At 38.0% G+C, this 25,415-nt stretch overlaps 1 protein-coding gene across 4 annotated transcripts in view; it reads right to left on the reverse strand.

The window, feature by feature from the left end:
* Window positions 1–25,415, reverse strand: part of LOC127425396 (zinc finger transcription factor Trps1-like) — a 158,933-nt gene that overhangs the window by 94,878 nt on the left and 38,640 nt on the right. For all 4 annotated transcript variants that reach the window (XM_051671379.1, XM_051671380.1, XM_051671381.1 and 1 more), the window contains 3 exons: window positions 17,711–18,603; window positions 12,329–13,425; window positions 1,136–1,745 (listed from right to left, as the gene is read on the reverse strand). In XM_051671379.1, coding sequence (XP_051527339.1) covers window positions 1,136–1,745; window positions 12,329–13,425; window positions 17,711–18,603 — 2,600 coding nt within the window. The remainder of the gene's footprint in view (window positions 1–1,135; window positions 1,746–12,328; window positions 13,426–17,710; window positions 18,604–25,415) is intronic.

Below are 25,415 nucleotides of genomic sequence, written 5' to 3' on the forward strand. Positions count from 1 at the left end.
GCAGCTCTCTGGGTAACTGCTTCAATTAGTTTGGCCAGGCTTTTGAGCTGCAGAGGGTCTCTGCACATACTGACTTCATTAAATCTCAAGTAAGGATGATCACACACAGCCAGACACACAAACAACTTAAGCTCAGGGGGAAGGACAATGATACCACCGAGTAGCCTGCTCAAGATGATAGGCATGAAGAACCAATTTACAACTTTTCAATGTCATAGACAACCAAAAATGAAAGATCGGATATCATTTACTAACCCTTATGTCGTTCCAAAACATATGACTTTCTTTGATGTGTAGAACATGAAACTGTGACTTTTTGAAGATATCCTGTGCCACTCTTTTTCATATAAATACAGTAAATGAAGACTGGGGCTGTAAAGCTTCAAGATGACAAAAAAACAAAACAAAAAAAACACCATAAATGTATCAAACAAGTAGCCCAAAAGACTATATTATAAGTCTTCTGAAGTCATATGATAGCTTTGTGTGAGGAAAAGACCGAAATTTAAGTTGTTATTCACTTATAATATTAACATCCGGGGTAGTTGAGAAGTAGCAATGTCCAATTCGTGAACTAATTCTGAATCTCATCGTTTCAATTAATTGTTTAATCCAGTTTACAAAAAGGGTCTAATTGACTTGATCATGAATCAGATTGATCCGGTTCTCGAGTGCAGCCACTAATTTAATTATCCAGGTGCAATGGTTAACTGAGCACTAAAGAGGACGATTATCAGTGACAAATGACTTAAATGTTTGTGTGTTCCTCACAGAGTTAATGTATGACTTCAGAAGACTTTGAATATAGCACACATTGTTTGGATCACTTTTATGATACTTTAATGGTGCTTTATGTCATTTTGAAGCTTGAAAGTTCCAGGACTCATCCACTTTCATTATATGGAAGAGTGGCCAGAATATTCTTTAAAAAAAAAAAAAAAAAAAAAAAATCACCTTTTGTGTTCCACAGAGGAAAGAACTTGAAATGAGGCTGAGCAATTGGATGACAAAATCGGAAATGGAAACACCAGTACATGTGCTCAGGTGAACATGACTTCATGTCAGAAGGAAGAAATATATACATTTCTAAAAGGGTACAAAAGTAGAGGTGCAAAAAGTATCAAGAATCTCTTACCCGTAAGAGTGACTGGGACTCTTCCTTGGCACTTTTACTCTCTGAAGAGGTTGGGTACTGTCCGGCTTTCTCTGCACTGCTCGGTGGCATCCCAGGCAGGTAACTTTTAGCATCAGTGCTGAGGGTGAACAGCAGTGCTGATGAGTCTCTAAGCATCGTAGCCCCCTTGTGTTGCTGCTGGTCTTTCACCCCGGCTGCAACTGCGTTCAGCAGACCCAACGTTGCTTGTGGGAATGGGGATGGGCTGCCCCTAAGAATCTCCCCTGCGTGTTCTTTGGGCACCCAAACCAGGCTCTGCACATGTTGCTCACCACCTCTGATTCCTCCACCCCCGGGGACCAGTGCTTCAACCCAGGCCTTCTCATCCTGGGCCTCGCTCTTCACACCCTCGGCTCGGCTGGCCTCTGGAGGCACCAGGTTATAGAGTTTCAGATCACCTTTGCTCTCCTCTTTGATGCGAAGGGTTGAAGGGGCGGAGCAGCCGTTGGCAGGGACGGAAGCTGGGTCAGCAGAGTCCTGGCAGTGGGCGGAGTTGAAGTGGTCCAGTAGTGCTGTGGTGTCAGCGGCAGTGAAACTACAGTGCCGGCAACGACAGCAGCCGTGAACCCTTCTGCAAATCAAATGAGAGGAAGAAAGGTAGTGTCAGGGATCTTTTCATTTTCACCAATTTATCATCCCTAATGGATCATTTCAAAGAGTAACAAGTGGTACAAAACATGTTCTGTTTTGCATATTACCATGTTTATTTGTTCCCTACAGACCTATTTGAGAAACAAAAAGAAATTAAAATAAGGCTGGGTGGTATGAATGTATATACCGTGTGATGGTAGAAATACAGTATGTCAACCTGTACCGTATGTACCATGGTGTATATATTTATATTAGTGGATATATTGTGGATAGGACTGCTGTAAATTATTATATAATTATTATAATATAAAAATACAGAGCAAAATGTGTCTCAAAAAGAATTAATGGGTATAACATAAAGCTGAGATTAGCTGTTTGCGGTTGCATTAATATGCAGTACACTGATGTGCATCACGGATGTGTATATCGTCTATTGTACAACATGTTCAAACATGGCTCATCCAATCAGAATTTAAACTGGGAACTGTTTTATTATTTTAGTTTTACTGGATAATCCAAAAATGTGCATGGTTATTAAAATATGAACCATTGTTAGTAATTTCCAGTCAAAATAACAATAACAATCATGATCTAAACATGTATATACTGTACATTACTGTGAAATAAAAATACTCCTACTGTGACATAAAATGTTGGTCATTGCACCCACCACTAATCCACATCCTGAATAAGTGTAATTTTTCCTTATCTGACTTGTCTGCCCCCCCCCCCCCCAAACTAGGTCTGAATCTCTGTAATGTCGTATAATTACAGTTTAGTCAGCTATTTTCATCTGCATAATGGCTCTTTGTTCTGTTCCAAATAACAGAAACGGAGAGCTGCTCCAAACTCTCTGCAAAACCACAGTAAATGAACAGTTTGCAAACCTTAAATTAATGTGATATTCCCTCCAGGAACAGCAGTGATTTTCTATAAGCTTCCTGTTTGAAACTGACCACTGTCAGACAAAGTGACAAAGTGTGAGGATGAGAGTGCCCCCACCCAAAAAACTATGTTTATTTTACACACATCACTAGATGCGCTTGAACAATGGCCATTCATTGCTAGCTTTCACTTACAGCCAACTGTACAGCAGTGGAGTATTTACATTGCATGAGAGGTTACAAAAGCTAAAAAGTTTTTTGTATTAACAGTTCAAGGGCATAATATATTAAAATCTCTGTAAAAAAAAAAACAAAAAAAAAATAATGTCTTCCTTTTTCTCTATTATCTCTTATCAAGCATGACGACTTTAGATGGACAAAATTCAGTGTTTACGGTATTTTTCACCCAAAACTGACAATTCTGTGATTACTTACTCATCTGCATGTCGTTCCAAACCTGTATGGATTTTTTTTTTTTTTTCGTGGAACACAAAAGGGATGTTAAGAAGAAAGTTAGCCTCAGTCACCATTCACTTTCAATGTATGGGAAAGAGCAGCATCAAAAATCGGCAAAATTTCTCCTCGGGTTCCACAGAAGTCAAGTAACAGCATAATGGAAAGTAAATAACGACAATGTGTACTTTTTAGGTGAACGATCCCTTTAAGAATAGTGTATTCCCAGCACCCATCACCAACTGCACTCTCAATGAAATGACATCCAGTATTACAGGTGCAGCATTAAATAGATAATATTTCACAAAAACAGATCACTACCTCTACTTTTAAAAGCCTGAATACTGAACTAGGGAAAAATCTAAATGTTATTGTGGTGCTATCATAAATGCCCACTAGAGCCCTTCCCTTGAAACTGAATGTGTAAAATTTACTTTATGTTGTGAAAAGGAAAAATCAGCTTAAAAAAAAAGAAAAAAAAGAAACCAAATTAAAGCTGAGATTTGTTTTGAAGTAAACTGACTCTTGACTCTGTGTTGACCAGGATGGTTAAAAAACAAGAAGGAGAAAGAGAGCAAAACAGCTAGATGACATCTCGACCGCTCTCTGCACCAAACGAGGGACAGAGAAAAGTGCATTTTATCATTGCTGCCACCTGACTTACCCAACATGCAGCGCTGTCAATTTTTTTCTGCTTAGGTACACGGAGAATGGGGCAGATCAAACACTTAATACACACACATACTAGGGATGTGCAAAACGACATACTTTAAAAACCTATTAGTCGGTTGCCTGAACGACTAGTTCTAGTATCTGTCTTAAGGAAGTCCGGTATAATTAAGCTGGTTTCAGGTTCACGTGACACTAATTGGACACATTCCTTAGGGGGCATTTATATAAGACGTGTTATTGCAAATACAGCCACATGGAGCACAACAGAATGGAACGGAATGCAGGGGTCTCAAGATGCCTTTTTAAAATTTTGATTTTTTTTTCCACTTGACAACTGAAGATTTACATTTACATTTATGCATTTGGCAGACGCTTTTATCCAAAGTGACTTACAGTGCCCTGATTACAGGGACAATCCCCCTGGAGCAACCTGGAGTTAAGTGCCTTGCTCAAGGACACAATGGTGGTGGCTGTGGGGATTGAACCAACAACCTTCCGCTTATCAGGTCAGTGCTTTAGTCCACTACACCACCACTCTAATTTAGATGATGCTAAATGAGGACCAGTTACCATTAGTGACCATCAACCAGATCCCTTCAGTTATCATTTATCAGTAACAGACAAAAACTAGCTACTTCACTCTGTATAAAAACTCAACTACATCTGTTTTCCACCAAAGCATGGTGTGCTTCCAACACAAATCGTCGTATTTGGTCACTGAAACGGAGCACAAATATGTTTATTGAGCCTAGTAACCCAGAACTGATTGCTTTCGTCTTTACACAGTCGAGTTAACGCTATTGCCTGCCTACTCAGAATTCTGTGTAAAGACACAACGCTGCATAAAAGCCAGACTAAATTGGGCTTCAGCCCCTAGTATCAAAGGCAGTTCTGATGCTGCCTTGGTTCTGTGTAAATGAAATGCTGCATCAGAGCATCCTTAAACTTTGTTGTTGTTATGATTATTTATCTTATAAATTATAGTTTAATATTTAAAAGGATAACATCATATTTTTCATTCATTTCTTATTTCTATATTCATAATTTTATATTTAAAACACTGGTCTCATAACATTATTTATGCAGTTGTAATAGCTGTGTAAATGCATTTATGCCAACTCCAAGCAGCATTAAACAGTCTGTGTAAATACATCTTTTCTTGGTATATATGCCACTTCAGATGCAGTTTCAGTGCCACCTTTGCAGTGTTAAGATGGCTTAAGTTTGTTTGATTTCCTCAACACCTTGAAAAGAATTATATGCAAAAGAATGACAAACATTACCAAAAAAAAAATTCAACAAAAGATTATTTTTCATTTTGACAATACTGTATATATTGTTTGTTTGTGCTTTAAGATATTGCTTGAATTTCATATTTACTTTTATAATTTTCAACATTAAAAGATGTCACTTTGATAGGTAAAATATGTATAAGTGTTGATGTAAAATGATAATATTTTTGGTTAAATTAAAACTGTTATATATAAATGTCAAATAAATCAATAAAAACATTAGTCACAAGTAAAGCGCATCACATATAGATAAAAGGTAATTATGACTTTCACAAATGTGTTTTAATTAATATGCAGGCAGGTTTTTTTGTTTTTGTTTTTTGTTTTTAGATTTCCTGAGATGTTGAGAAAAAACATTAAGCCCATTAATGAAATAAAGTGTTAATTCCATATATATATATATATATATATATATATATCTTTCAATTTCTCACTCTTTTTTCAGGTGTTAATGAAACTTGAGTTTCATTAACACCTGAAGCACAGCAGTAAAAACTGTGTGAGAAGTCAACGTTTAACTTCTATGCCTGTAAATATAATGTAACCATTCGAAACTGATTGAGCATAAGTAAGTGTGTGTATGTCTGAGTGAGAGTGTATCCTGAACAAAACTAAATGCTACCTACCCTACACTATAATTTCCTCAATGCTTTCAATTGAATTGCAATCACAGGCTTTCAACTAAATTTCTGTATTTTTATACTACTTCATTTTGCAAAGCATCACAACCTAACTATCGATTTGGGGGAAAATACTTGAAAACATGAACAAATGAATGAGAACCAATATCAATGTCTATAATGGTGCTGAGTGGCAGTAATTTGCACTTGTGAAAATGAAAGCCCTTTAGCTATGCACCAGCACACCCGTTCAATACCACCATTTTACAGGACATGGAACGGCAGCGAAAGATCCATGAATTACATTAGCATTACCAGTCCCGTCCTCACGACATCACAGGAAATGGCAAATTAGGCACAGAGCGGCTCGCCACTCGCCTGGCTGCCTTCTCAGCAGACAGAGAGGTGACAGAAGCGAGAGACTGAGAAGAATCGCACTGGGAGAGTGAAAGCGAGTCCATCAGCTGTTTTAGACTCCAAAATGGGTGAAGAGAGTGAGGAAATGACTGTTAGCAGCATCAGCTGGAGAATGGAGGACTACAGCTGAGGTCTTTAGAGACAGGCCAAGATGCCTGATGACAAAATTTAAACTAAACTCCTCACGTCTCTCAAAAAAAAAAAAAAAAAAAGGGTTATCAAAGAGACTGTGTCGGACTGGTCAGAATTCTTAAGCAAACAAAGCAATGTTTTGATAGCACCACAGAGACAGTGTTTATACTTTTAGGGGGGAAATAATACGGATCGCAACAAAATGCTTTCTTATTGTTGTGCATCTTAGGCTGGGATAAGAGATGGTATTTAACATAAAAAAATAAATTAAAAAAAAAGTATGCACTAACAAAAGGAACTGTAATACAGTAGATTTAAGTGGCCCAACCTGGCCGGACATAACATTGGAGCTGGACCACCTGTTTTCCAAGCAATGGAAGAAGGGGGAGTGTTTGAAACCTGTTGAAATTAGTCATAATTTTTGCAGTTGCTGGTGAAGAGATTTCATACTTCAACTTTAAACAAGATGCAGTCTGAACTGACTGAAATTCAACATGAGACAAAGTGTGAATTCAGCATCTCCAACAACCAACGCAGTGTATTCTCAATATTTCAGTTCTTGCACCTAAAAGTTCTCCCTTTCCTAAGCAGAGGGCAGTGTGATATATTGAGTGTGCAGTGAATTGGGTGGGCAAAAGGTGTGGGAGGCTATGGCATCAATATCAAGTTCACATTCATAGTGGGTGGGTTGCTGTTTAGAGACTAGAGGGCAGGATTCTGCTCATAAATCTACATTATAGCGAGATATTCAGGGGAGACATATACACATACTGGAAATATTATGTATCAGTGTTTGGACAGACCACACAATCGCTGCCATGCACACACAGAGGTCATTGAACACTTCCACACAACTGCACAATGAAACTGGATACGATGACGCAGATGTTCATACAATAACATGGAAGACAAACCCCTGAGAACATGCATGCAGTAGCCTACATACTAAGATCTTGTCCAGCTCAAGCGTATACAATATTCTCAAGTTGCCTATAAAACTGGTGGGCAAAATAAATAAGGTGGAGGGAAAACTCTAAAACACATACACTTTATCAATATATTTTAGTAAAAAGGATTTACAACTATTTGAAATGATTATAATGTTGGTACCACTTAGACTTTTTACTTTAAACACATATTATTATTGACAGCTAAAAGACTTGGTTCCATATAAAGGTGAAAACTATTTAGAAATGTGAAAACAATATCAAAGCAATTATATTAACTGTTGGTAAAGTATGAAAATTATCAATGTCACAATTGCCCCAACCATCTTTATATATATATATATATATTATATATATTATCTGACTTAATACATTTCTCATCATAAGTCAATGGACCCTTCTTACAGACTGCAATGATGCATTTCCATAGTAATTTAGAAGCATAAATCTAGCAAAATTTGTATGATTAAGTGTACATTTATATCATTCTCAGCAGACAGAGAGGTGACAGAAGCGAGAGACTGAGAAGAATCGCACTGGGAGAGCGAAAGCGAGTCCATCAGCTGTTTTAGACTCCAAAACGGGAAGAGAGTGAGGAAATGACTGTTAGCAACATCAGTTGGAGAATGGAGGACTAAAGCTGAGGTCTTTAGACAGGCCAAGATCATTATTCTTTGTGTTATATTACTCAGACAGGTATCGATAAAAATGAGTAAACACTACTGCGATGGGGTTTCAAATACAGCAGCTGAGAGAGTGACAGTAAATTTGGCATCATTCTCTCTTCTGTCTGCCAAAACACTTTTTTATTTTATTTTTTTTTATTTTTTTTATCGTCATTTGGAAAGTTGAGGATTTTTTTCTTCTGCTTTTGGAGCAAATGGGAACACAAAAAAATTATATTTGCTATGGTCTTCCTTGTGCGTCTATAAAAGTTCACCGTGTTTTAAACTCGGAAATATAAAAAGGGACATCAAATGGTCCGGATATTCTGACACATATAAATGTTTCTAATACCAGAAGATTATTACATACTAAGACCTAGTCTAGGACAAGTATACACAATCTCATGCAAACCTTTAGAGACAAAAAAAATGAAAGTGAAGGGGAAAAAGTACTTTAAAAACAAAATATCACATGCAGATTCTCACTAGCGCACATACACACACTTGAGTTAAGAAGCAGAAGCTCTCCGGGGAGGTCATACAGGTCTTATTTCGTCTCTTTCCTCGCTGGGTTCCAGGCTGTGGGATCTGAATACAAACAGGGCCTTTTTCAGAAGGGCCGCACGCACAGCCTGAAAACACTCAACCCGGCTTGGCTTCACATCCACCTGAAACAACCAGCCCCAGGCAGCTGGATCATGATGGACGTCACTCACAGCTCAAACACACAAAAACCTTCCCACATGCTCTTATGAGACAGGCGTGTGTGTGTGTGCATGAGACCTTAAATCCAGTGTTTTCTGACAAGGGTGCCAACTTGAGAAATGGTTACTTGGCCGGTAACTTTGACAAGTTAGATTGGGTCATTGCTCATTTAATGGAATGTGAACCTGTACAATTTCCAAAATAATTTTTAAACAGCATGAGACCGTGACCATCATGCAGCTGTGAGTGACATAGCTTAAACCTATTCGGAACCACTTGGACTCTGGGTTCCAAAATGTAATTCAAACCTGGAAATAAACAATACATTTTGAAAAAGTTTCAAACAAAGAGATGTTATGAGGTTAAATAAGAAACTGTTGTTGCACTATTTCTAGGTCACTAATTAAATGTAAGCAAATTTGTGACATTTTCCATGTTAAATCCTTTGTAGAAAAGGTCAGATTTCCTTGCTTCCATTGAAGTACACAATATGCTCTTTGGATCTTTTTCAAATAATGCTGTGATAACATGGATTATGAGTTTTATTATTATTATTATTCATGTTAATAGTATCATTTGTAATGAAAATGAAAATATGCAAAAATGAAGTTTCACAAATGGAATTTGAACTCCACTACACTGTATCTATTTAATGACAATATATGATGATGGGGCATTTGGCTTTAAAATGCATCCTTCTTCTGCATATAGTATCATTAAAGAAGGGGTAACATGCTTGTCAATATCATTAACATAGAGCAACTTTATAAAACACAACTGAAAACAGGGGAAATGTTTCAATACCAGAATAATTTGTATAAATTTATATTTAAAAAAAATATTAAAAAAATAAATAAAATCAATTGACCCTTCACTAAGTCCCCCCTAAAAGCGTTTCTGACTTGTTGCCGTCCGTCATTTCTCTGACAAGCGTTTGTTTTTTCTAATGAGAGTCTAAAGGAGTAATGTGTGTTTAAGTAGTTTTATGTAAATTTCATAGAAATTATGTAAAAATTTTGTTGGGTCACTTGTAAGTGACACAAGGTAGCTAGAGGGGATACACAACTGTTTGTTTTTGTTTTTTTTCTGTTTTTTATATTTAAATGAATCTCAAGAAGAGCATATTATGGATTAAACTGTGTCAGCCCTCAGTCCCAAATGAACATGTATAAAAGCTAATAACTTAAGGTTGATTCATTTATGTATTGATTCAGGTCATAGTAAAAGCCATAGTCAATAAAGAGTTCACAGCATTAAAGTGAGTGTGTTGAGACATTATGAGCAGTTTTGTTCATTTACACTACTGTTATCAGGTGTGTAATCTTTATTAAATGACACTTTCCTCTCTTCAAGTGACTGTGATAATCATTTGCCTTGATTCTGATTCACAGTCTCCACAGTTTTCAATAAAACTACTGTGTAATTTAACAATTTCTTTCACAAAAAAACATCAGTTAAATATGCTTTAAAATGTCACTCTTCATTACAGCCCACATAAGAATATTATCAATTCCGCTTATGAGAATATTTAGCCAAAAACCGCACTGTTCACGGCAATCTCCCATTCACTCCTATGGGAAGATCTGCAAAGCTTTTCAGAGCGAGCAATGGTAACCAAGGGGGGCAGAGCTTAGCAAAGGGTCAATATTCATTTAGTATCCAACAAATACAAATATATTGTACATCCATGAAACTGAAAACATGTATTTGGTAGTATTTGTTCAAATTGCGTCGCAAACATTTTTTGTTGGGTTAGTTTTCCATGTAAACACGGGTAGTAAAATCGCTTGCAAAAGTTCTTCTTGGGCATCATATGGCGCAATATATCATAATATCAAACATATGCGCCATTGAGGCGGTTTGGACTATTTACACAACATGTATATTAGATTTAGCAAAGTGCCTTTCTGTTCTCTGTCTACTGTGCCAAATTCGAGCGGACATACGAATTTCAGTGGTGCAGTAAACTCATTTTTATCAATAAATTCAAACCAGCACATGTAGACATGCCTGTAAACTCTAGCAGAAAATGGAGAGTAATTGAGATCTTATGTGAAGGTAAAGCAGAGCCATAATCTACTGCATTGGCAGCATATACCACACAGCTGCTGAAAGAAAGAGTATATTGTGGAGGGGTTATAGGTGTTTTCCAAAAGTACAAACAAACACAACACAAGGACATGCGCACACACGCAAGCAAACTCTAAAATGCACACACTTACATGCACACATGGCTTCAAGACAAACTAAATCAAAACCAAAGAGGGAATGCTGTAGGGAAAGTTACTCCCCAACATTTAGCATTTTCAGTTTATTCAGCTGTGTTGCTCGACTTAAAGGCGCAAAAAAAGGAAAACCTGTTACCTATCATTATGAAAGCAAAACAGCCAAGACAGAAACAGTTTGTTTATTTATTTAATATTTATTTATGTATTTATTTATTTAATCATTTATTTATTGCAGCTGTGTAATGCAAGCTTGCTAGATATATTCACTGGTTTCACCGCCCAGCTATGGTATGTCTGTTGCTACTATAAAATATCGATCCAATAGATCAGACCTTCTAAATACCAACTGAATAACTGAATAGATGTAATGATTTTACAGTTAAATAAAAAAAAATAAAAAAACTGTCCAAAAATAATACTTTTAAATATAATAGTTCATAGCAGGAATCTTCCAGTTCTTTTTCAATTTACAAATTTCTTTATCCACTCGGCTAGATATTTCACACTTACTAACTAAAGAGCTTTAGACAAAAACTGAGCATCACACACCAAATAACCGAGGATCACACCAGCTATCAAGTCGATCTGATCACAAACTCACATGGAAACACAAATGACTTCAGACTGAATTGTGGAGCATCATACATTACGAGATATTTTAGATATTCTCTGACTAAACGAAATAATTTCACTATCTGTTTGATGACTTTTTTTGACTACAGAGTAACTGAATCATCTCCATCAGAACTTTGTAATTGGCCCAAAGCAAACTTCTTACGTCAGCACATCCTGACATTGTACGTGCTCAAACCATTTATCTTATGAATATGTTTACACACAGCATCAAAACTTTTCAGGTAATATTGCAACTTCTCATTCAGGGAAATTATCAGCACTGATTTACCAGTATTTTCAAACACATCGTATTCCCACATGACCTCTAAACTGAAAACTGCAGTTTATGCTGTATGTGTGAAAGTGAATAATGATCTGGTCCCAAGCAGTTCTTGAGTGAAAAGTTTACTAGAAGATTATCAGTGAAAAACTAATTTTAATTTCAATCTGTTTCTGACACTAAGCATTTGTAAGGTTTCAGAAGACTAGGAATGTAGCGCACAAGTCGTATCCGTACTTCTACGGATCTTTTATGTCGGTTTTGGAGCTCAACAGACATGGTCACTATGGCGGAGTTTGAAATGGCATACTACCATAATATTTCTATTTCTGCCATAGATAGATATGGCAGTAGTAGTAAGAGGAGTATGGATAGTACGTCATTCCAAACGTACTATAAATATAATATAATATAACAAATATAAATTGTTGCTGTATGGGAAAGACCTGCAAGAAGATTTAAAAAAAAATTATCCTTTTGTGTTCCATGGAAAAAATAACAGCATATGGATTTATAACGACAAGAAGTGGAGTAAATAATGACAGAATTAAATTTTTTGAGTCAACTATTCCTTTAACAATTAAAAAAAAGCTTAAAATTAAATCTGGTCCAGCGAGGACGTTAAAATAGCAGGGCCTGTTTCACAGTATTACCTGTAGTGACGAAAGATCTCCTCCTCCACTTCAGTTAAGAAATGGCACTTAGTGCAGGCATAATCTCTGGGATGGTCCCGCCCTGGCCCCGCCTCTCCATCCCCTAATCCCTCCCCCTCTGGTTTGACTTCCAGTAAGGTGTGAGGGGCGTGGGTGCTGTCATAGTGCAACAGAAGCAAATCGATATCGGTTGAGGTGAACAGGCACTGGTCACACAGGTGGGTGACGGATGCTCTAGGTGGTGGGGACGGGGTAGTGGTCCCTCCGGCTGTTAACTGCAGCAAAAGTAGAGCACAGTGTGAGCACGAGCTCTTACGGCAAGCAAAGGGGTATGAGATATCCCCCAGGTGCTTCTCAGGAGTGCAGAGTCCACGTGGGCAGAAGGGGCAATGCTTGATGGTGCACTTGTGAATACTGTGAGCCCGCTGGTAGTGATGCAAAAGCGGAGCCACGACGATTACATCCGGTCCGTGGGTCATAGAGTAACGGAAGTCACAGAACTGACAGTTGTAACTGGTTACTACTGTTTCTGGGTCACCTGCCGTCCCGGTTTTCCCACTCTGGTGTTCCTTCTTCCGTAAATGGGAGTCTCCGTCGCAGGCCTTTCTGTCCCTGTCCCCTGGACTTCCCTCCCTGATGGCCGCCTGACCGTGTCTCTTTTCATAGTGCTCCAGAAGCCTAGACGTGCTGTTGGCTTCGCAGCTGAAACTACAATACTTACACCAGTAATACGCAGCTGAGTTGTCGACTCCAGTGTGGCTTGGGGAGTCTGATGCACTGATTGGCATGGAGTATCCAGCTACAGAGTCATCTTCTGCCCTCACCGCCACTCGATCAGCCCACTTTCCCTGCTCATCTGCCCCTATGCATGGCATGCCATTCCCCTTCTGCTCAGAAGACTTCTCCTCAAGGTTGGGGTTGGATGGAGGTGGGCTCTTCATCTTATTAGGGTGCGTGGCCAGGAAATGCTGCTCTAGGTCTACTGAGGAGCTTCCAATGTAGGTGAAGTTACAGAACTTACAACGGAAGTACTTGGTGTTGCCTTGACAATCCTGTGTCTTCCTCCCAATTCCGATGAAAGTGCCAGCTAACGTAACCTGTGAACAAGAGAGTGGGGGAAGGAAGGAGAGGGGAATGGATGATAAAGAAAGAAAATGAGATAAAGAAAAAGAACTGTGAGTTACAGAGAATTACGGATGAAATAGAAGGCTGATATTATAAGACAGACAACAGATTTTCAATAACCTCCAAATCTTGAAGACGAGGTAGCAGTTATCACTACTCAAAGGCAAATTACTGCTCATTTTATGTTTTTATTACTTTTCAGTGCTGAGAATTCAAAAAGCCTCCAGTGTGCAGACAGGGAAAGTGTGAAACCTGCAGAAGAGTCTAAGAGTAAAGCAGCTATACATACAGAGACCAAATGGATCTTTTTGGATTAATAATATCCAGGTGAGTGGGAGGTCTTGAGTTTCATATGCACTTGGGGGAATTCAACGTCATGCTCCAGACAAAACACTCAAGGAATGTCATTGCACAGACAGACTCTCTCCCTTGAGCAGCCCCTGAGCCTTATGTTCAAGCAATGATTAAATAAACACTCACTGCTTAGCGTAATATGTGCTTGACTGCAATTCTACACATACGTATTACAGATACAAAGTGAACTAATTTGAAGTCTCAGCTGGTTGTACTGAATCATCTCTTTAAGCTGTTGCATTTAACCTGGGTGCACTTGTGCCACAGACAACAAAAGCCTCCTCTTAATGCAGATTTTTTTCACATTTATCATTTCTAATAACGATATGCAACAACATCCATAATTTGCCCCTTACAGCAATAAAAGTTAGTTACAAATTTAAAGGTATGACACTAAGCAAAGGAATTATCTGGTATCAAATTTAAAAGTAAAATGTTATTCATTTCAAAATAAATATTAATAAACATTATTTTATTTATAACAAACACGACAGATAAAATAATTTAGAGAAAGAGAGAGATTAGACAGATGTACAGAGTAGGAGCAGGGCGATATGTAAAAAATATTTTAGTGATAATCGCATTCAAAAAATATCACGGTATACGATTATATCGTCAACCCCCCCTGCCGAGGGTCGGTTAATTTTTTTGCTTTATTGATTTTACTTTAAAAATGTAATTAATTTATTAAACACAAAAAAACATAAAAGACATGTCAAATTCAAACTGCAATTTAAACTAAACAAAGCAATAAAATAACGAAGTGATCAAAAAATCGTATTTAACCACCTCCCAAAATCCAAACATTTACAGTCCCTAACGGCTCCATTTGTCATCACGCAAGCATCCGTCAACGACAACAGGTGGAAAATTGCTAATAGCCTATAGATTAAGAACTAAAGACAATTATAAATGTAAAGACAATAATAATCAAAATAAATAAGCCTAATAAATTCCCTTGTGTTCCCAAAATAATGCTGCCAAATGTGTGTTCTTATCGAATGTGTTTGTCTTGCATTAAAGTAATAGAGTTAATGCTGCCTTAAGAAAAGAAAACTACATTTTAGGTTCACGGTGAACATGTCTTATTTTATGATTTAATCACTTTCATCTTTGTTTCTTTACTACGAAGATTTATATTACTGAACCTGCAGAGTTGAGTTCACAATGTATGCAAACTGCGTTGAAATAAAGCGAACTAAACTCACAGCACTTCACGAGATGATCGGAGATAATTTGCAGCATTCTCATAGATGACATTATTCTTGAAAACAGTTTTCAGATAAATGAAACAGAGAAAAAGAATGCACTTGTTCCACAAAATAGGCTTGCGTGGCACACCGACATGCATGTGCTGCACGCCTCTGAACAAACAGCGAATCAGACACTAGCACTGACGCTTTTCTTTTGTCTGTTCTTATAATAAAGTGTGTTTCTTCAAGCACGTGTCTTTGTGTCTTACACCATTTCTTGTCATGTGTCACACTCTGAGACGTCTTACAGGTCACCCACCTGTTGCAGGTAGATGAGCAAATTTATCCACGCATATACCACCACCCGGGTGGCGGGTGCTAGTTTCACATCCTTCCCAGATCCATGTTTTTGCCATTTGGGACGGACGGACAGACAGATAGATCAGCAGGGAGACAGCATCGATAAAAAGTCATTACATCCGGCGGGTAAAATGGAAATTATTCCCGCATTGGCTAAAGCTAAAAGCTTCCAAACGTGGTTCATTTTGAAGAAACACTGAACTTAAATAGGCCGCTCAAACTGTAAACATGACATTGTTGAAGTGAAGAGTGAAACCGCGCTGAAATTTGGGCAGATAAATGACTACGACATCTGTTCATTACCCATCATTTAAAATAAATCGACTCCTGTATTTTTACTGGCTCCCCTCGTCGGCTTCCCTACACTCTTTTTCCCCCCTTTTTTCATTGGGAGAATGAGAAATCGCAGTTGTTGATATTACTACATGGAAAATTCCAATAGGAACGAATTCTGAACAGACTCGTTATTCAAACTTTTTTCCTAAGAATTTATATGGTATTATGACAATATGTAGAGGTGCTGATGTTGAATTGAAAGACTGAGGACAGTGTTTTTAGAAGAAAAAACACATTAAGTTCTAAGTTCTGCCAACTGCCCAACACATGCACTGTTCATTTGATTGACTACATGCACATGTGCGAACCAGGTAACCGTTCACAATAGTCCATTTAAACATGATACACTAAAGTAGTGCTTCAATAAATCAGCCAAAAGTTGTGTCCCAGCACAAAGCCAAATACAGAGTGCTGGCATAATCCACACTAATTTCCTCCCACATATTTTGTTTGTTTGTTATTACGAGATAGAAATCACCAAAGTGATATGACCAATGATGCTTGCATTTCAATTTCAACTGAGCTGTTTGATTGCTTATTCATGATGTTATTTTAAAACACATGCATTGCTAACTCTGAACAAATAGAGATTTTAATAAAAATTTCTGGATTAATTCACCCAAATATTTTACTGTGTGAATTCAGTGTGCATGACTTTGCATGCATTATGTCTAGCTACTATCTCTTTAGTGGTTTTATTCTGTGACATACATTTTAGTTTCAGATCTGCAAGTGCACACATAATTTTTAAGCCTTAATAACCCATGGGTTTGACACTGCGTCTGTTCCAAAACCTAGCGAGCTTCGCGGCCTACTGCCCACATAGGCAGCTACCTTCTAAGGAGCTGTTTAGTATGAATGCACACTTGCAGCTAAAACAGTTAGATGCAGTGAAACAGATAATAGGAGTCTCGAGACATGCTTTAAAAACTTGACTTTCTTTATAACTTGTACTTTTTCACTTTAACTTCACACAGCGCAGGTTTACATAGGAATACGATTTAAAAACAGTGCAGACGGACACAAGTAAGCATTTGGTGTAAATTTAAGGCAGCTTCCTAACTGACATGGAACCTAAGTGACTGTCTGCACAGTCAATAGAGTTTGATGTTGAACTTGAGTTGAAATTGAGAAAGTTACTAAAGCTGACAATCAGCCCTATCAGGCTTAAAGAAAGTGTACCTTTCTGGAATTGGCATGATACCCTAATGAGCATAAAACACATTGCATGCACAAATATAGGGTAAAAAGGTCCATTTATGAGCTCATCTGCAGACGCTCTTTACAGAAATGTTGGTTTTGTTAAAGAGACCTTACCAGTTTTAGCATGTGTTAAAAAAATCAATGTAAAAATATGCAATTAAACAATAAACATGTAACAAAAAATAATATATGAAATACAATATCTTATTTATTGATTGAATACATGGATTTGTTCATTTAAAAAAAGCCAAAGTGTGACCAAAATGATTATAAACTAATAAAATGTAATTAGTAAAATGAATATTTTCATAATGTACCTAAATTAGAAGGTCCTCTGTATAATTAACAGCATTAGCTGGGAGAGAATATTTTTCATATGTAAGCAAAAGGGACATAACTGAAATATACCCATATGAATCAATGTTGAATCGAAATCAGAATCGAAAGCTTGTGAATCAAAATCGAATTGAATCGGGAAATCTGTATCAATACCCCAGCCCTAGTTTAAACTGTAAAAAAATAATTTTCTTAAACAGAGTTTTGTAGTGTTCCATAAAATATTCTTGTTTAAAGTGTTAACCTCACTAAATTATGTTAGATTACTCTGAAAACAAGATGTAATATCTTTTGTCATTTTTCTTCTCAAGAAAATTTATTTTGTTTCAAGGATGTTTAGATAATTTTACTGGAAAACAAAACAAAAATACTGATTCAGTGTGTCTTTTGGAACAGCTTTCGTATTAGGAGCGCGACTATAATAGGTCAATCACTAGGTTTTGGAACACAGCATATGAGATTGGCCTGTGATTACCTGTATGTCATAGGTACCGTTAAGCACAGAGGAACCGGGTGACCGTGCTTCTGCTGCAGAGCCGCTCTGAGCTGACTGGCCGAGGGGCCGCGCTGAGTCTTTGGTCTGTGTCTGGGCTGTGAACTGCACCATGTTGTGTAGTGCCAGGATCTTATTGTCCAACTCTGCGTCCTGACGTGTCCGGTTGTGCAGGCCAAGATGGTACTTACGAAAGTGTTTGATCAGGTCTGTGGGGTCATTGCCATAGTAACCATACCCACAAATGTTGCACTTAAAGTCCTGCAGTTTGGGTGAGGAGGGTGGGGGAGCTCCTGTCTCAGCTCCCAGAGGACTAGGGGCCTCCTCTACTCCCCCTATGTGCCTCTGTGGATGAAGTGTAACAGGTGGGACTTTGGAGCCTTCTACACCAGCTCCACGAGGGCTGTCAAAGCCTAACAAAGCTGGTGGGCTGTGGGTGGAGTCCCTCTCATCTCCATTACTGGTGCAGCTTTGTACAATGACGCAGCCTGACCGGGTGATAGGCCTTAGACCATTCCGGTCATCCTCAATTTCTCTAGCCACACTCTGCGCTCGGTCCCCTTCCTCGTCTTGATCCGACTGCATCATGGATGTGGCGGAGTCTAGCAACCCGGTATCAGAGCCCTCAAGGCTGGGGTAGGACACTGCGTTGGCAGCCTCTTTGTGGATGGAGTAATGCAAGTCAGGCCTGTCGGGTTTGATGGGGCCAGGGGAGGACGGCTCTTCCTGCTCTTCACCCATCGGCCTATCGGGCTCAGAGGCCTGGCTCCCTGTGTTTCCGTTTTCTGGGCCCGTGGCCTCGGCAGCCACCACCTCACCCTCCTCTTCCTCACCGCCAAAGCTTCTCAAAGGGGGATTCTTTTTCCGCACCATATCTGGAACCCAACAGAAAAGACCACTGTTAGTGACTTGTCATTAGTCAAGTAACACACTCAGCATGTGGTACAGTCTGCTCACATGTTAAAAACATTTCTAGAGCCAATGCTGCCTATTCTGCTCTGTATAAGAACTTCTAAATTGTTCTTTGATTTTCAAAAATCATTTTCAGAAGACGAAAAGCCCTAGAAACAGGTCTAGTCTTCCAGCTCGAGCCATAAACAGCAATGAGGTTCTTATATCGGCGCCGGCCTTTGTTGATGATATTTTAATGAATAAAATCTGTGCACTTATGTCACTGATGTGGCCTAGGGACACACATTTAAATCTGTTAACAAAATTAAAGATGATAGGGAGAGAGAAAACATTTTGGAATTTATAAAGTGATTCATGCCAAGAAATTACCATTAGTGCTCAATGAGGTCATACGTGTTTGTTCATTCAAGACAGGAAATAAAACTGCACTTATAATATCCCATTAACGTGGTTTTTCTTTGGCATAAACTAAACTAACTGAAGTTATACAACAGATTTATCAGTATGTAACTAAACATCATTTTGTATTTAGTAGTTGGTTGCACAGTGTGTGCGTGTATGTTTGTGTATCTGTTGCACACAGGCAATTACCGTTTCTCATGATTTTGCTAACAAAACAGGGGTCTGTATTATTTCGACAGACCATCGAGAGCAATTTCCTCATTTAGTCTACAAAGCAAATGTATATTAAATAAAGCAATTCAAGCTTTGCAGGGGACCACACCTTAACCAGAGCAAAGTTAATAAAAGCTGACAAAAAATATAATCTAAACCACCATTTCACAAATCTAACCACGCCCTGTCATTTCATTCCCAGCATCTCCAACTTGCAATCCTCGCATTGCAAATCTGAGGTTTCATAGCTTCTGACACACTTCAGTCGATGTGCTACCCGTTTAAAATTCAATTGAGAAATGCACTTGTTTGTGCTATACTACCTCCGAAAAGAGCTTGTGCTTCAAGAAGAATTTACCAAGAGTGACTAGTAAGTGATGCAAATGATGAAAGCTTTGAAAGCTTGCATTCTTAATCTTCCATTAAACATATAAACAGCATATAATCATTGTATCATATCAAGAAATGTAATCACAGATGTAAAAATAAGAACAGCCCATGGCGTGCTAACTGATCAAAATGAATGACAAAAAAAACAAGATGGTAATCATCACTTCACACAAAAGAAAAAGACTATGGATCAGGGTGATTCAATCAAAAAATCTATACAGCATATTTGGCCACCAAACAATCTCATAAAAATCTCATATTTATTTACTGAACTAGCCGTTTTTCTTTCACTGTTTCTCTTTTTGAGGATAAAAGAATAGTTTAATCAGAGAAGTATGTTTTGTTTGTTGCTGCTAATGGGGCAGAAATTACACACTGCACCATAAAGCTACTTAAATCCAATGAGAAATCAATAAAAACTGCTGTATTCTCTCATACAACATTTAAAACTACTACATTATGAATTTAAGAATTTTGGCTCCAATTTAAGACTTTTTAAGGGCTCAATTAAAAAAAACAAAAGCAAAAAACAAATGAAGACTTTTAAAGACTTTAAGACTTGTAGAAAACCTGTTTTAGCTAGCTATTCATTCAACAAACTTTACGTGCAGCCTCTCTCTCACTCTCTTTCTTTCTTTCTTAGACTAAAATTTAGCTTCATTAGAGAAGGATATTTAGGAATTTTTTTTACCAACATGGGGATAAAATGGAATGGAGTGGGAGGACAAAAAAGTTTTTAATACCTGATGGTGCGCAATTACATTGAAACTTCAGGGAAAGAAGACATTACCATTCCAATCTACCATCAAAAAGACAGAATAATTTGGTTTTATGGCTCCCAGGCATTTGCTGCGTTCCTGTAGCAGTCAATTCAAATCACTAGTTCACTTTCCATTCCACCCTCTTCTGTTCTTTTCCTATATTAAACTGCTCCTTGTTATTGTGCCTACTCAAGAACTTACTTAATAAAGTATAATATGCTTTTTAAAGAGGATGGGACAACCCATTTCCTTAATTAAAAAAGTAGAGGGGGCTGGTGGGAGGGGGTGAATGTAGACAGCAGCCTCTGTCTGCATTCAGAGCAGAGAAGATAGAACAGGTCTGTCCCTTCGAGTGCTTTACAACACTTAATGCGATGTAATGACAGAAGCCAGAGCTCAATCACGGGGCGTAGATATTCAACTTTGATATGTGCGTGTTACTACACGAGCTTGCAAAACGACAATTTTCACATGTTGTACGAGTGTGTTAACTAAGTGTTACTAAGTTAAGAATGCCGTGGGGTCTTGGAGAATGCAGTGAATAAACAAAATGCTGCCAATTTCTTTCATCTGCCACATGATTTAAATCAGCCGTATAATGTTTTGACATTCTTTAAGAGATGAAAATCTACCTGTTGACAGATATTTCATCACTGTCATGTTAATATGGTGATGAAAAAAGGCTCTGTGTGATTTATGAAGTTCACACACACATAAAATAAAAAAGACATTATGTACACGATCACAATTGACAATGCAGAGATGCAACATTCATGCGGAGAAATAAAATGCTCTAATGACAACAGTGACACACCATGACAGTTTTTATGACAATTAACAATTTATCTGCTCAAACACAAATAATTAGCATTTTATGAAATGTGTGTGTGGAAACTTCTAACTTAATCAGACGGGCTGGTTTGATTATTTCTCTAACTGCTGATCTCCTGGGATTTAGGATTTACTACGAATGGTGCCAAAAAAACCAAACAAAAAAAACCATCCAGTGAGCGGCAATTTCGGCAATTGTGGTGAGCAGAATAGCGCCTCAGGGTTGATGCTGCTTTGGCGGCACGAGGGGGACCTACACAATATTAGGCAGGTGGTTTTAATGTTGTGGCTGATCGGTATATATATATATATATATATATATATATATATACACACATACACACACACACACACACACACACACACACACACACACACACACACACACATTTATGTCACACAGGCAGATCGATGTGAATGACAGCACCATTTTCCTCTTGGCCTGTCTTTCTGAAATCACAAAGGGTGGCCACATTCACACAGGGCCTCATTTGTGAAGAGGCAATGTGACTCCAAATATGTCATCTTCATTGTCAAACTCATTTAGGAAATCTTGTTTCACACACAACAACAAATAAAGGGGATTTCCTCAATAAGCCTGGCCTGGTCTGGTCAGCTAGATGAAATTTTAATTGTAGTTTTAACTCATGGCAGGAAGAGAGTAAGTCGTCCCCACCAGGCGGTGTGTCTGTGGAGTCCAGACGATGACCAGGTGGTTAAAGTTAGACCCTGAAGGGCCTTTCAGCTCTGTGTTGGAAGTAAATCTAAAAGTTTACTTCTACATGTGCTTGTGTTTGCATTCATTAGAGTTGGTTTGGATAAGAGTGTCTGCCGAAGGTAATGTAGAGGTGCTGCATAGTAAGAGATTACTGCCTAATGGGTCTGCTTAAAAAACACACCCACACAAATACAAACACACGCTGGGAAGATGATAAAACCGCTCCCTTTTAATGCTATGAGCAATTCCTGTATTGTTAAACAAGATGCGATGCAGATGGGGCAGTCCACCTGGATTTGATGATAGAAGTAAGCAACAGTCTCTTATAGGATCCAGAGGGTACTCTACGAAGCAAGGTTTAATTCAAACTTCCGTGCTGTCTAATCCTGAAACTGTGCATGCAAAGGTTGAAGAGATTAAAGAGTTTAGCCCAAAAATGAAAATTCTGTCATCATTTACTCAGCCTCATTTTGTTCCAAACCTGTATAAATTTATTTCGAATTTGGAACGCAAAAGGAGATATTAGGCAGAATTACAGCCTCATTCACCTTCATTGTAAAGAAAAAGGATGTAATAAAAGTGAACAGTGATAGAGGCTATCAATCTCTAACATTCTGCCTAACATCTCCTTTTCCACGGAAGTCAGTCATACAGGTTTGGAACAACATGAGGGTGAGTAAATCCTGAAATTTTTTTCATTTTTTGGTGAACGTTTCCTTAAAGTTTCATTGTACATCCTGCATCACCCATAAAATGCATGCTATGTTTTAGTTTGACTTAACAAAATCAACTAGCTACCGATGCTATAATTACCGGTATTTTATACCAAGTCAACACTAATAAAAAAAATGTAACGACACTCAATTAAGTTCCTGCACACTGTCTAATTTACAGACAGCTGCTTTCAAATGCTCATGTGTATTTGTGAGTGTGAGTTGTAAACACAACTGTTTCTGAATGAATAAACACAAGGGCCGTGTATTAGGCCTTGTGATATAAAAAGACCTACCATCATCTGTTATATTATATCAATCAGAAAACAATATTTTAAAAAAATTAAAACACCATCTGCTCTTTATTTATTATGAATTTTATATTTTTTTCTTCATTACTATGTATTTGCACAATCACTTTAAAAAAATCTTGAAGCAATATTTAAAAGTCGTAGTGAGGTGCCTTGACGAACGCAGTTTTATTTGGTGTTTTGATGATTTCCTGCTGAAAGAGGAAGTAGAGCGGGACATGTCGAACAGCTCGTCTCTTTTAATAAAAATAGCCAATAGGTATTAGTTTACAGCCACACACACACACACACCATTCCACCGCGGTGCTCATGCCAGAGCCAGTTACTGGAAAAACGGAGAACCGATCTCAGCTTTTCCACTGACTTGAGAATAATGATCTTGCTGACAAAATGAATACATAACCAGCCCACAAATGCACATAGCACATCGCGGTCTTTGCTTAAGATGAGGTTGGAGCTGTTGTGCAAGTCCAATGCAGATGAATAAGAAACAAGCAATATTTTTTTATCACAATACACTAAATATAAAGAATAAAGAACACTTTCTCATGCTGTACATTCCAAGACATCTCTGAAAAATAACTGCATTAAAAAAATATTAATAAACTCCAGCCACTTTCTTCATATCCGACTGATGCTTTCGATGGAAGTATTCAAGTGTGAAATGCCTTGAACACAACAGCGATTTTGCCATTATACTTCCTACTTCGAAATGAAAAATTCAAGCCAGCGGGCCCGTAACTAAGGTAGTTTGGGTATGGGTTTTACAGGGTTTTGGGAGGGAAACAACCATTATGATATTATGTGCTGTATTTTACACAATCAATTATATTTTAACAGAAAAGCAACCAAAATATAATTTGAATATTTTATTGAGCTCTCTGAAAAGTGCAAATCAAGTATCCAGATTGGGACATCCACAACAAAATAAGGTACTTCAGTTGTTTAGAAAAATTATACAGAAAAATAAATAATAAAAAAAGTCACATACATGTGATCATAAATCGTTTGATGACAGCTCATTACCTTGTGGAATAAGATAAACACTACAATGACAGTTTGTCATCTCTACTCAACTATCAAGCAAGTCTTTCAATCCAAAATACTTATATACCAACGACAGGAGAGTATGTGCTATCCGTGTTTTTTTTGTTTTGTTTTTTTGTTTTTTTAAACTTCCACAGTTGTATTGAACAACTGTGTTACAGTTTAATGTGATAAATGTTAGTAAGGGTGTTTATGTGTAGATGTGAAAAGTCTTGTAATTGATTTTGGTGCAGGGCAGGTGTTTTCTCTTTCCCTCGTCAGCGCTGTTCAGAATATCAAGGCCGTTTAGCCTTTTGAATTGTTGAATTGCTCCATAGTGCTTTAAAGTAGAAAATTCTCATGTAGAATTTAAATGTGTTGCATGCGCCATGATATCGAGGGAAGCCAGATTTAATCGCGCATGTAAGGCTCTGCACTATTCTGTAACCAGAGCTCGCAGCCCTGATGACGGGCGAACACGGATACAGCACAGCGCAACATCAGGCTTCAATCACTTAACTTCAACAGATTTCACTGGTATTGGTATCAACTACTGAAATCATGGTATCGTGACAACCCTAGAACAATAATTCAAGTCAGCCAATCGCTATTTTATTCTGGTCCCAGACATGCGTCCTGTCTCACTCTATCATTGTGAGTTTAGCTGTGATCCCTTCTACCTTGCAGTCCCAGGAGAATCAGATGGGAGCTGAAATTCAAACACACACACACACACACACACACACACACAGCTGGAGGACCCCATGGAGTGCTGCAGCCTGGGTCACTCTGAGCTCTCCGCCCAGAGAGTCTGTTTATTAAAAATACATTACCAAAACCGCCAGTCATAATTTAGGCCTGTGCTTTCAATCCACTGGGGGTGGATCTGAATAAAGTCTTAAATAACAACTCCTATACACACGCGCATACGGAATCGCGTAAATACTAAAACACTTGCACAAGCACACACACACACTCCGGATCAGCCAGGCGGAATATTGAGTTCCTTGTGATCTGAAATGATGGGACTCATTTTGCATCCTTTATTTAATGCATCATAAATTGAAGCAATAGACAGGAAAAAAGAAAGAATATATACACTCTAATTGCTTTTTGCGTGACATTGTTGAGGGATGAATTTCTAAAAGAGTTACTGGTAGGATCACAGCAGCAGTGCTAAACTTTACTGAACTAAAACAGCAGATTAAAGAGATTGTTCTTTCAAAAGTAAAAATTAACTTTCTTCTGTGGAACACAAGGGGAGATGTGAGGAAGGATTTCAGACTGAAAGTGAATGGTGACTGAGGCTAACATTCTGCCTAACACTGCATATTGTGTTCCACATACAAAAGAAAGTCATATGGGCTTGGAATGACACAAGGGTAAGTAAATCATGAATTTTCCTTTTTG

The sequence above is a fragment of the Myxocyprinus asiaticus genome, chromosome 34 (genome assembly GCF_019703515.2).
Source record: "Myxocyprinus asiaticus isolate MX2 ecotype Aquarium Trade chromosome 34, UBuf_Myxa_2, whole genome shotgun sequence".
In the NCBI taxonomy this organism is placed as follows: Eukaryota; Metazoa; Chordata; class Actinopteri; order Cypriniformes; family Catostomidae; genus Myxocyprinus; species Myxocyprinus asiaticus.